Source organism: Mesoplodon mirus, assembly GCF_964341445.2.
Source record: "Mesoplodon mirus genome assembly, chromosome: 11".
NCBI lineage: Eukaryota > Metazoa > Chordata > Mammalia > Artiodactyla > Ziphiidae > Mesoplodon > Mesoplodon mirus.
Genome location: NC_138987.1, coordinates 78,534,990 through 78,548,946, shown reverse-complemented (window position 1 = coordinate 78,548,946; position 13,957 = coordinate 78,534,990). Strand labels below are relative to the sequence as shown.

General features: G+C 36.4%; 1 protein-coding gene across 1 annotated transcript in view; it reads right to left on the bottom strand.

Moving 5' to 3' along the window:
- The window catches only part of ERGIC2 (ERGIC and golgi 2), a 39,162-nt gene extending 25,205 nt beyond the window's left edge, over positions 1-13,957 (bottom strand). Inside the window, exons 1-4 of the mRNA XM_082636827.1 lie at positions 13,861-13,957; positions 4,291-4,433; positions 2,673-2,781; positions 730-776 (exon numbers count right to left, since the gene is read on the bottom strand). Of these exons, the coding sequence (XP_082492953.1) occupies positions 730-776; positions 2,673-2,781; positions 4,291-4,396 (262 nt within the window). The 5' untranslated portion in view covers positions 4,397-4,433; positions 13,861-13,957. The remainder of the gene's footprint in view (positions 1-729; positions 777-2,672; positions 2,782-4,290; positions 4,434-13,860) is intronic.

The following is a 13,957-nucleotide window of genomic DNA, read 5'->3' as shown; positions in this document are numbered from 1 at the left end:
CAAACTATATCCACTAACCACTAACATAAGAAAAAATAAATGGAAAAGGAAAAGAGATTTAAGGTTGTTCTTAGACGAAATCTTTTAGAAATTAATTTCCTTAACTGGGTAAAATGACTTCACACTTTAAAAAATTTTGTCTGAACTACTGAATTCTTGGTCTCTACTTTTCAAGCAGTAATTTAAGACACAATTTAAGATGAAAAAGCATCCCTATTTTTGAGAACTATACTGATACAAACATTATCTATCTAGCATATTAACATTTTTCCACTTCTACCAGTATAATTAAGTGAAGCCAGGGAAGAAAACAGAAAAGGGTAACATCACCATTAACTCAAGAGATTTGGATCTGTATTTTAATATGCAGAAGTAAAAGTAAAGGGTAGTAAATTGAAACTGTGAAACAGGATATGTTTCTGGAATGTGGGTGTAAAAACCAGTAGGCCAAACAAGAAAGAAATAAAGGATATACCTAAACTAGAACTTCAATTTATAAAAATTTCCTCCAATTTTCTTTCATTTTAATTATACTAATGTGAAAGGTAAATCTCTTTATGGAGAAGAAATTTAAAGAATACAAGCTGGGGAGAAAAATAATTTGTATTCTTAAATTAAGACATCATAAAGGAAAAATAAAGTTAAAACAACCAGCAGCTTTTACTTTTTACTAGCAACTGTTTAAACCATAATCTATATATGCAATCATCAGGTTAAACATGTACTTACACTGACACTTCATGGCAACAGTAATATCTATATTGATCCTCAATTTGCTAAAAGACAAAAAGGAAACATTAGAACCTACCAATTGATCAACAAAACATGAGCAATATAAATCAACTGATCTATGAAAAACTTGGACTTCATACAGAATAAAATATGTCAATTAGAACTTGGATAGCATCATATGGGCAAAACAAAGGTACTTTAAAAGTAAAAGTTCTATTTTGTAATTATTCCAAAAGCCTTTCTGATTTCACAAGTTTTTAACACAGTATCCTTCATTTTAATGGCAATTCTACAATTAGTAAGTCCAAGCAACTCAGAAAAAAGTATTAACCTCTGTTTGCATAAACCTTACATAGATTATGCCATTAAACAACACAAAACTTTCAAAATCTAAAGTTAGGAATTGAAAGCCTTTCTCTCCTATTTACCAAATAAATACCATACATCAGGCATTGTACCTGACGTCCTACAAACACTATCCTCTTTATTCTTTACCATGGACCTATAAAGTAGATAGCTTAAGTTCTACAAATAAGCCAATGGTGTTTTCGGCAGTTTAAATAAATGCCTGGCTTAAGACCACAAAACTACTGAAGTGGCATATTGGAAACTAGGTCTGTGTGACTCAAGATAAATGTACCCAAATTACCAGAAAAAAAAAAAAACCTGATTCTTAAAGCTTTCATGGCCTTTTAAAAAGGCTCAACCAATGCCTTATTTTCAAATGATTAGTTCAAATAAAATTAATTTTCAAATATCAGAATCAGCACCATGAATAACAGAATGAGTACAATCACGATCAGTCCTGTCCTGTGTTTCCTATCAAAACTTTCTTCACTCTAATAATTTTCATCTGGTTTCAAAAGGGAGTACAGATTTTTATAACTTCACAGAGTCTTAAAGTAGTCTAGATTTCAAACTGTGTTCCAAATAACCCTGGGGTTTAGGCTCAGGAGATTTTATAGGAAGAGGGTGAGGTCAAGCAGACAGGCTTCTGGGCATCCCCACTACACTTATGTGGTAAACTAGATGACTTCATTTAGAAAGAATAAAAATTATTTCATTGGTGCTAAAAAAAAACCAAAATAAGAAAAACAACAAATTCCTTAAAAACTAATGGCATTAAGAATAACACTGATGTTATAGATCAAGAAAATGAGGCCCAAAAGAAGTCAGTTGTATGACTTGCCCAAGGTTACACAGCAACTATTACAAATGTTGACTGACTGAATTCTCACTGACCTGAAGAGGAAAGTACTATAATTATTATCCCCATTTTACAGAAAAGGAAACTGAAGCACACGCAGAAATAGATTTAGTAAGTTCCCTAAAGTCACATACCTAGTAAATGGCAGAGCTGGGATTGAAATTGAGAAGTAAATGTTTCCTGCTATCTAGTGCAATCTAAGTATTATAAACCTGTTATCTTCAATCAATTAAAAAATCCAAATAATACAAATAAAGTATATATTTTTGTCTCCTAATTAAGGTACTAATATTTTCAAAGGTTTAAAAGTGATGCTGTTTACCTTAAAATATAGTTTATACACAATTTACAACAATCAAGCTATAAGCATAAACAATGTAACCTTAGACAATTTATTTTCCAGTTCACACAGATCAGTAAGGTATTTCAAAATCTAAAGAGTAAACAATTTCAAAACATCAAACAATTTCCGTCATTTCAACATCTAAGGAAAAACATGTTCTCCTAACCTTTTTAAACAAATGCATATTCAATCAGAGAACCTTTCTCTTAGAATTTAACCAGTATTCAAATTATTCTAAAATGTTTTACCTAATGCATACAATTAATGAGGATTTTTCAGTACTATTTCTTCAAAATTAAAATAAACCAAGTATAAAAGGTTAGACTCTTTTTTTAAATATGTTATCTTCAGAGCAATTTAAATCTAAAGGTATTTCAAAAAAAAAGTTACCTAGAAAAATCCTTGTCTACTTCATATTCATACTTCATCCATGTATCTTGATATACTGAAAATTCCATTATAGTTAATAAAGCCATAGTGGTAAATGCTATTAGAGAAACTGAGAAACCAACAAAAAAAGAAAGAATTAAAACAATTTTTAAAAGGTAAACAGCAGAAAACCATTTTAAGTAAGATTAAAATTAGCAAAGAATACCCTAATATGATTGCCACGTGAATGAATACAATAAAAGGTTTTTCTTAAAATAGTCATCATAAATTTTTTTCTAAAACAGCTCAAAAATGAAGATTTAATGAACACAAACATGAACACAAACGTTTGCACTATTGAGAAAGCATTTTATTTCTTCAATACAAAGGACATTTCTCACTAAATAGATTTGTCAAAATTCTACAAATACATAAAACTTTTACCTTGTTATATATAGCAGTGTCACAGATAAGATAAATGATGAAAGTAAGCATAAGTTTCACAACACAAATTTGAAAGTAGTCCCCTCATAATTAAAAATGTATCCATGCCTATAGTCCAATTTAAAAAAAAAACTAGCTTAATTTCTTAGATCCTAAGCCACAACAATCTGTGTCAGAAACTCAAATAACATCTCCAAATCTCTAATAAAACTTTCTACTTTGAAAGCTCCTAAGTATTTCACTTCATTTATAAAAGTAAAAGATCTAACAAAAAGAAAAAGCACTATCATATACTATGACAAACTACACTTAAAATGGATTGTGCATCAAGAACTTGTACTATTTTCATTAACAAAAGTTAATCACAAGAGATTAGAAATAGCAAGCAATTTATTATACATTTTACTAAATGAAATGTCAATCTTATGGGAAGTATATTGTCTTATCAGCTCTTCATGGGGAAAGAAATAATAGTAAATACTGTTATAGTTGCATATTTTTCTGATATATTTCATTATTTATTTATTTAACAAATACTACTATCTGTACCAGGCACTGCTCTGAGCATTTTATAAATATTAATGTATTTAATTGCTTCTGCAACTCCACCTGGCAAATACTGATATCATCCCCATTTCATGGAAGAAGAAACTAAAGCATAGACAGATTAACTTTCTCAAGATCAAGTAGTTAGGAAGGGGCAGAGGTGGAATTTAAATCCAGACAGTCTGATTCCAAAGTCTAAGCTCTTAACTATTACCCTATGCTGCCTCTCTTCAGTAATGTGAAATTTAAGAATTTTTATTATAATGTCTAAATTGACTTATTCTTAACCAAAACAGACTGAGGCAGTTTCAACATCATTAAACAACTTCAATTCTATTTACATATAATAATCTTGTTAATATACGTATACATAACTCAAGAGCACCAAAGCAGTAAAACTGGATTAATTCGTTCAGTAATGTTTTAATAAACACTGCTAAATGCATAGACTGCACTGGGTTGGATGCCAAAAAGAATATATATAAGAATAAAATTAAGGCAAACAGTGTGGCATGAGGACAGACCAACTATAAAGTCACTGCACAGTTCACTGATGAGTTCTTCCTCATGGCTACATTGCTGTATGCTCTTGATTGATAACTTAGAAGTTGCACTTACTGAAGGAGTTTTAATTTGAACTGATACTCACCTGTACCCCCACTGGCTGAAGTCTCTACATAGCTGTCAGGAACTTTCGGAAAGGCATCCAACTCTTTCACCAAACTTAAGGTTTTCTTCCGATTCAGTCGCCTCATCTTCAGGAAAACCTTCTTCTTCTTTCATATAGTCATGCTAAGGAATAAAAAATGAATAAATGAATCCTCCAAAAAGATTAAAAGGTTTATTTTTAGATAACTGACAAATGTCCTTGCAACAACGTAACATTCTTATTCCTCCTTGAGAAAAAAAAAAAAAGCTTAACACTTATCCACACCTCTTTTTTCTCCACTTCCACCCTGACAAAAAGTACTGACAGGCAATTTACACACACAAACATTAAATAGCCAAAAAAAGCGAAAATCAATTCAATCACATTTGTAATATTTGAATATACAAATTAAAATAAGAAATAGTTTTTCTCCTATGAAATTAACAAAACATATAAAAATAATACATTCCCATTAATGGATGACAATGAAGTAAAGCAGACATGCTCATATACCGCTAACAAGAACATAAATATTCACCACTCTTCTTCTAAGTAAATTCCTTTTTTAGGAATGTATCCGAAGGAAAATATCTGTGTTGTGCACAAAAATTTGATGAGGGTATTTCTTGTATTTCTTGTATGGCTATTTTTAAATATTGAAGATAGGAACGAACTCCTCGTATCCAATATACAAATTACAGTGAATTAAAAGTTCTAAATCTATGTAAACACTGAAAATCTTATAAAAGAAAACATTTAATGATGTAAGAAAATACTCATAATACATTAAGCAAAGTCCAGAAGGCCGTATTCCAGTTTTATGGGAGATAGAGAAAAAGATATATGGGAAACAAACTGAAAGCCTATACACAAAATGTTATAAGTAGATCATGGGAGGATTTTGTCTTCTTTACAAAATTTTGGACTTTCCAAATTATCTGCTTTTATAATAAAAATATTATTTAAAAATTGACTGCTTGCTATTCTTTTTGATCAATATGCCATCTAAAATATGCTAGCCATAAAAATAACTGAAATCTCAAATATTTATATAATTTTATATGACTGATTTATATAAATAATATTATAGGTGATACTACAAGCATTACCAGAAATCAAAGTTGTATTGATAAAATCAACACATAACAGAATAAGTTAAATGGTTGCAAAAGTCACTAAAAGAAAAAGAATGTCTCTAGAAGAAAGCAGAAAGACTTGTCTGAAATCTAAGTAGGATTAATACAGAAAGAACAGACCACAGAAAGAGCATTCATGGAGAAAAAGGAGACTCAGGGAAGTAAAAACTGGCAGTAATCATGAACACTGTCCAAAAGAGAGCAGGCCCTAACCAGGGGCACTACTAATCAGTCCATGAAGGAGCCACTGCCCTAAAATGAAGCTAAATGCATTAATGGGTTGATTTCATTTGCCATTATAAACACCCAACTAACTCCCCTTGCTGATTCCATGCTCAAAAGTGGCCTTCAGAATATAATTTTGCTTTTCATGTATATGGTTTTCCTAAGGAAAAAAAGAACATGTAGACAAGAGATGACAGTGTTTGATCCCCATGACAGTTATAAAACTGCTCTTCTCATCCGTAAATTAAGCTTCCGAGTGTTTATTAAGCATAAGCCATACTCCTCAAGTTTGTTCAACTCAGTAATCAAATTTATTTTCTGTACCTGCTTAGCAGTAACAGCACCAAGACTGATCCTTCTTCCATCTTTCAATTTATACTCATTCTTTCCTACAGGAGCTAAATAATAAATATGTTCAAGCCACTTATCTTTAAGACAAAACTCTCCACTTAAGCTCAAGTCCAACTCCAACTACTGTATAGATCTCCAGCTGCATACCTACAGCAAAACTTAAAGGTATGAGTTGTCCGTATTCATATACTGAGACTACTTCCTCGCCTCTCAACTAAATTTGCTCTCAGCAAGGTCACAAACAACTTGCTTAGTACCAAATCCAATGGACACTTTTTAGCCCTTAATCAATTTTGCTTCTGAGAAAATATATTTTCTCACTTATTCATCACTTCTTTTTCTCCTTGAAACAGTCTCTTACCCTGGCTTAGGTAATACTATACTCCTGATTTTTGTTTTACCTCTAAGACCTTCTTTGGCTTATTTTGCAGATTCTTCTTCCTCTCAGAGGGCTCTAGGCCCTCCTCCCAACCTCCACACTTCCTCCAAGTGATCTCCCATCCCTTCCATTTCTATCTACATGTTGATTCCTCTCAAATCTTTATTCACAGTCCAAATCTTTCTGCAGACATGTAAATCCTTTTGCCTTCTATTACATTTTCATTAGGGCATTCCAGAGACAATTCAGACTAAACAAGTCTAAAAGTAAATACTTCACCCTACCAAACCTGTTTCTCCTCCTGTGTCCCTATATCCGTTAATGGTGACACATGCACCCAAATGCACAAGCTAGAAACATAAGTTGCATCCTTAGACTTAAACTCTTCCTAAATTTCTCTCAAATCTGTCATTTCTTTTCCAGGCCCATTGAGAAGTTCCTTACTAGGAGCCTAGTCTCAGCTGCCATAATCTATCTCTGCATTGCTTCAATCTTCAATCTTTCAATTCACTCTCCACACTACAATCAATATTTTTAATACATAAAACTGATCATATAAATTTTATTTTAAAATATTTTTATAGGTTCCCATTACATTTAAAGAGTTTGGACCCTATCTTAACATGGTTTACAAAGCACTCAAAACACAGGCCCTGCTTACCTCTCTTCAAAACCCAATCCCTCAGTCTTAGTTCCAACCATACTAAATCACTTTCTATTCCTTAAACATGCTATTCTCTCTACTATAAATATCCTTCCCCCACTCCCCCACCTCTACATTTGGCTAACTCCTATTTACTCTTCAAGTCTCAGTCTAAATCTCTCTCTCAGGGGAAAAAACAAACTTCTATGACCTCAAACATATGAGTTATAGCATGGGCTCCTACAACACTGTGCCTTTATCACACCATTTATACTTACTTGTCTAATTTTGTTTTCTCCATTGTAATTTTAGGGCAGGAACCACGTCTAACTTAATCTTTGTATCTCCAATGCACAGCAGGTTACTTGAAAAATATTTACGGAAGGAAGGAAAGAAGGAAGGTGGGAAATTTCCCCAGAAAAACTCACGGTAGCACAGCTTTCCAATCAAAAGAGTCATACTTAGATAAGTAAATATGTAAAAATACAAGATCTACAAGAAGAATTTTTGTTTTGCTCACTACAGTATATCCCTAGCACCTACAACAGTGGTTGGCACATTTGTTGAGCAAATGAATAAAACTGTGAATTTTACTTTCTAAACTTTCTATATTGTAATGAGCTCTATAAATGCTTTCTTGTAAATTACCTGTAAGTATAAAGATATGACAAGCAGCTAGTTTTACCAACCCTCTAACACTTCATATAACCTATCCGGCACTTCTCCCTTAATCTACCTTGTGTACTCACTTGGCTTGTACTCACTTAGCTATCTCCCAGCCTCTGGCTTCTTCCATTCCTAGTTTTCATGATTCCAGGGCCTGACCCCAAGGGCATGCATAGGGCACTCTCACTGCCTCTCCCCCATCCTGGAATAGAAAGGTGGACAACAGCAGGCTGTGTCTCACCTTCTGCTAAGACAGCTCTATTCTACAATGGAGCACCTTGCCACTCTGCTGCTGCTCCGGTCCCAGTCCTGTTAGCTCAGCATTAACCTACATCCAGGAAATTCGTTCCACCTCGAATACTTGCCAATCTACTCTACAGAGCCACTGTTCTGCTATGAACAAGTCATCCAATAACTTCCAGTTTTTCTAAAAGCAATCCTTCTACCTGCTCGTTATGAAACATGACATTCTCCTGGTGGTAATTATCTTTGAATCATACTTCATTTCTGAGACTCACAGGTAAAGAAGTAGCATGTTTTAACATATCTCAACCATCTCTTCCCTTTTCAAGTCTATCTTCTAATAATAATAATAAACACACATACTACATAGAATTATAGCTAACTTTCATACTATGTGCTAGGTATTATTTGAAGCACTTTATATATTAAATTCATTTAATCATCTAAAGAACTCTACAAAGTAAATACTATTTTTATTCTCACTTATAGATAAGGAAACTGAGGCACAGAACAGTGAAGTATTTTCTTTTTTAAAAAAATATTTATTTATTTGGTTGCACCGGGTCTTAGTTGTGGCTCCTGTACTCCTTAGTTGCAGCTCACGGGCTCTTTGGCATGCAAACTCTTAGTTGCTGCATGCATGTGGGATCTAGTTCCCTGACCAGAGATTGAACCCGGGCCCCCTGCATTGGGAATGCAGAGTCTTATCCACTGTGCCACCAGGGAAGTCCCCAGTCAAGTATTTTCAAGGCCCACACAGCAAGCGGTAGAAACTGGATTCACTGCCAAGCAGCTTGGCTCCAGAGTCCACGCTCCAACCCACAGTGTACACTGGCTCACGTCAGCACTTGATTCATCTTCCATTAACACCTGGATATATTTAGAATTTCCTTAATGACTTCAGCACCTGGATCATTCACTGTACTTCTCTTCTTCCCCATTCCATCACCACCCTATGACACTCATTCTTGGGCACTCATTCAAAATGATAATCCTTTTACCATGTAAGCCTAACAGATATTCTCCAGTGACTTCCATCTTAATTCTATACAAAGCCACACATGAACAAGGCCATGCTTTGGCTCCTCTTGACTTTTAAAACTGTTCCACCTCTAATATCCAAATCACCAATTTTCCTCTCTGAGCAGAAACAATTATCCTTCCAGCTCTTTAATTTCCTCACTAGGGAAGAATCTACTCTTCATTTTCCCTGTGTTCTCAATCCCTTGGATTCCTCCCAGTCATTCAGTTCCACTGCTCCCATTCCCACTCTATTTGCCTCTCCATCCAGCTCAGTCAGACATTTTCATAAATGCATTTAGAAAGACCCTAGATCAGTGGTTTCCAGAACCACAGAACTGCTATTCTGTTACAAAAGTTTCTAGTCTGTACCTAAATGAAAAAAACAAGGACAATATAGGATTCTTTTTTTAAGTTAAATTTATTCAGTTTAAAAATCTGTCTTTGAGGGGCTTCCCTGGTGGCGCAGTGGTTGAGAGTCCGCCTGCCAATGCAGGGGACACAGGTTCATGCCCCGGTCCGGGAATATCCCACATGCCGCAGAGTGGCTGGGCCCATGAGCCATGGCCGCTGAGCCTGCGCGTCCGGAGCCCGTGCTCCGCAACAGGAGAGGCCACAACAGTGAGAGGCCCGCGTACCGCAAAAAAAAAAAACAAAAAAACAAAAAAAAACTGCATTTCTATATCAGTCCTTAAGTCCAGCCCCTTTCCCTGATTTTTTCTGTACATTTTTTTGTACTGGTTAACAAAATTTAGGAGCCATTATGCTAGATTCCTTTGCCCATTGGTTGGTGTTGCTCTTCATACTTTGACAATCTCCAGTCCAGTATCGTATCTTCAATTTCTCTCCTGAATTGTTGTATATACTAAAAAATAAAACAAGCAAATTCCAGGAAGTCACTGATAACAACTGAGACTAAGACAATGCTTTGAAAAACTGCGTAAGAAATAAGAAACCACCTTTCATGCTGGAACACAGAGACACGTTATCAACACTCAATCTAAGAAATGTCATACAGCTAGTATTTCATCATCTGTGTCCAGGTGAATATAATGAAACTATCAGATGCTTTGCCAAAATTAAAATATAGAATTCAGGACACTTTTATGGTCTGCTCAATTAAGTTTAATTACTTCTTCAAACAAAAATGGAGACACAATTTATCTTCTGCTACCCACACTTTATGAGCTAACTTCTTCTTTTTTTTTTTTTTTTTTTGCGGTATGCGGGCCTCTTACTGTTGTGGCCTCTCCCATTGTGGAGCACCGGCTCCGGATACGCAGGCCCAGCGGCCATGGCTCACGGGCCCAGCCGCTCTGCAGCATGTGGGATCCTCCCGGACCGGGGCACGAACCCGTGTCCCCTGCATCGGCAGATGGACTCTCAACCACTGCACCACCAGGGAAGCCCTAACTTCTACTTTTAATGTATATTTAACAATATGAGAAATATTTAATTGGTCAATACACATGGCCATTGTTGTGAGTTGAACTATATCTCCCAAAAGGATACTTTTAAGTCCTAACCCCTGGTATCTGTGAATGGGTCTTATTTGGAAATATTTGGGTTTTTAAAGATGTTAAGAGACCATACTGCATTAAGGTGGCCCCAAATCCAATGACTGGTGCCCTTATAACAAGGCCATGTGAGGATACACAGACACACAGGGGAGAATGCCATGTGAAGACAGGCAGAGATTAGAGTGATGTATCTACAGCCAAGGAGCCAAGGATTGCCCAGATGCTAGAAGAGACAAGGAAGGTTTCTTTCCCAGAGCTGTCAGAGGGAGTATGGCCCTGCTGACACCTTGATTTCAGTCCGGTAGCCTCCCGAACTGTAAGAGAAGAAATTTCTATTTTTTAAAGCCATCCAGTTGGTAATTTGTTATGGCAGTCCTATGAAACTAACACAATCCATTAATAACAATGAGAAAGGAGATGGAACATATTATCCAGGCTATCACTGAACTTCAGAAACGAAAAGCAAAACTACGACTTATATGTAATTTTAAACTACTTGACAATATTGCATTAGAATACAATAAATTTTATGAAAGATAACTTAGTTTCACTTTACAAACACTAGATATCAAAAAAGTACTCATTCTTTTTACTTTAAAACATTTTATAAGAGCTAAATTTTGTTTTTAAAATTATTTACACTAACATAATTCAAACAAATCTAATAAACTTCCCAGTGATTAAAAAAAAAAAGGTTTACTTGGAAGCCAAGTAAGATGGTATAAATGTGAGTTTTTTATGATCAAAAACACTTGGAGGGCTTCCCTGGTGGCGCAGTGGTTGAGAGTCCGCCGCCGATGCAGGGGACGTGGGTTCGGGAGAGGCCACAACAGTGAGAGGCCCGCGTACCGCAAAAAAAAAAAAAAAAAAAGGAGAGAGGGAGACACAATGGTTACCTCACAGTTTTTAATCAAGATAAAAATGAGTCAGTTGATAAATATCTGTTTCTAATTCTCAAAAGAAATGCAAAGACTTGTAGGATATTTGAGGTTTATGTTAAAGTCTTTAGGAAGGTGGGAAAGTGAAGTTAGGTGATAATAACAAGAACAGACTGAGGATTATATAAATTGATAGAATGAAAGTTAAAAGAAGAGACTACAGAGTGATGGCAACACAACAATTTGGAAGTACCTAGTAGCAAGATGAAGCAAAGACAAACAGCCTCCTCCTCAAAGAATGGTTTGACTACAGTAACTACTCAATAAAAGCATACAAAACTGAATTAAATTAATTGAATAAAATAAGTAAGGAAAGTGTGAGGAAAAGGTCAGAGACACATGAAATATATTGACAACAGAATGAAGGTCCCCAAAAGCAAGGAGAATGGGTTAACAAGGCACCTAGGGCAGAAATGACCTAGAACTGACCTAGACTTAAGTAAGACTGCATGGAGTAGTAGAAAGAGGAATCTGTACCTTAGTAATTAAGAGAGGATAAGGGCTTAAGAAAGCAAGCAATTGGAAGATGGAGTTTAAGGACATTTTAACCATATAGACTGAAGAGTTTAATCAATTTTGGAATCAAAGAAATTACTTATAAAAGCATCTTCTTCAGTCTATATTTTGACTAAGAACAAAGGCAACATTTTGTGAGTAGGTATAGAAGTTAGAAAACAAAAATTTAAAAATAACAAGAGGGCTTCCCTGGTGGCGCAGTGGTTGAGAGTCCGCCTGCCGATGCAGAGGACACGGGTTCGTGCCCCGGTCCGGGAAGATCCCACATGCCGTGGAGCAGCTGGGCTGGTGAGCCATGGCCGCTGAGCCTGCGCGTCCAGAGCCTGTGCTCCGCAACGGGAGAGGCCACAACAGTGAGAGGCCCGCGTACCGCAAAAAAAATAAATAAATACAAATAACAAGAGCTAACATTTAATGAAAGTTAACTGTATGTCAGGCATTGTTCTAGGTGCTTTGTATGCTTTAGCTCACTTGATCATCACCACTCACTTTCTGAGTTAGGTATTATTATTATTCCCATTTTGCAGATAAGGAAACTAAGACAGAAAGAGGTTAATTTACCCATCATGACATTAAGAGGCGGAATCAGAATAAATATAGAAAAACTGTTGAATAGGATTTGGAGCACGCACAGACTGCCTAAAGAGTAACTTCTATTAAAAATGTTTCACTATTTCTTCCAATTAAATGACTAATCCTCAAAGAAATTTATCTTTTTTTCTAATTCTTTTTTGTTGCTGTTGTTCCAAACTAGTACTGATTTCCTTTGAGACTTTCAAGCTTGATATATTTTTATGATTTGTACCCTCAAACAATTACAACAGTCAGTTGTGACTGAAGTTCATCATCAAAAAGAAAGAAATTCCGCCCCACGTTCTCCCCCCGAAGAAAACCATGAAATTTCTTTTTTTCATGTTTTTCCTCTAAGAGAACTGGAATAATTGCATCAATTTGGAAATACCAATAAACAAATTAAGTAAACAAACATAAGTCCTGAATTCTTCAGTGAACAAGCCTAATTCATTTCTTTATAATGGCTGTATACTAGAGTTCAATGAAATACCTAAGCACAACTGCAAACAAATAAATAAATCCCGTTTTTAACTGTATCTTTATCTGTTTCTGTATCTTCATCTTTAACAGATTCTGAAAGCCAGTCTTGCATCATTTTAACCGATATTTTGTAACTCTGCGTTGTCTCGAGGGCACTAAATCCTAAATATAAAAGCTACTGGAACGTAACTCTCAAACAATGACCTATTTAATTCTATATACTACCAATACCCAAGGCTATTCTCTACCACGAGCTGACATGTTATCTAACAAGGGCTTCTTAACTCTTCGAGGGTTTCAGAAAAGTAGTGACACTCGGACCTGTCTCTCCTACAGCATCTCACCCTGCCCTGCCCCTTTCTCAATTTCCTAAGCGCCGTGCGAACCTCCCGAGGCGAGGCCAAGATCTCGGTCTTTCTTAGAGAGCACAACTTGCTGCGAAGAATTTGGTATCTGAATGGGGATGGGAGCCAGACACCCGGGAGGATCGGGACACGATCAGGCTGGTCTTCACAACGCGGGACCCTCCGCCCCTGCGGACGGGAGGAGCCACCGGGGCACGGGACACTGTGAGAAGCAATGGGCCAGGGTCAGCAGCTATGGGGACGCGGCTAAACTCCTTCAAGTTGGAAGAGAGCGGAGAGACATTGGACCAGGAAAAGGGGAGCTTCCAGGCGCAGCGCTGCCCAGGGTCCTGCCAGTAACGACCCCGGGGAAGGTAGGTAGACCGGCTCCCCGGTCCGGCCCGCTCTCCGGAAGAGAGGAATTAAGACAGGGAGCCAACGCTATGACGGGCTCTCACCCCTTTAACCACATTCATGCCCTGAACAGCCCTGGAACAAACGAGAAAACAGCACCCGGCGAGGTTTCAGTATTTTACCTTGTGCTACGGTCCCAGCCGACCGCCATGTTTCACAGAAGCCCGGTCGCCCGGGCTCCCGTTTACCGGAAATATCGCGAGAACAAAAGCGACTACC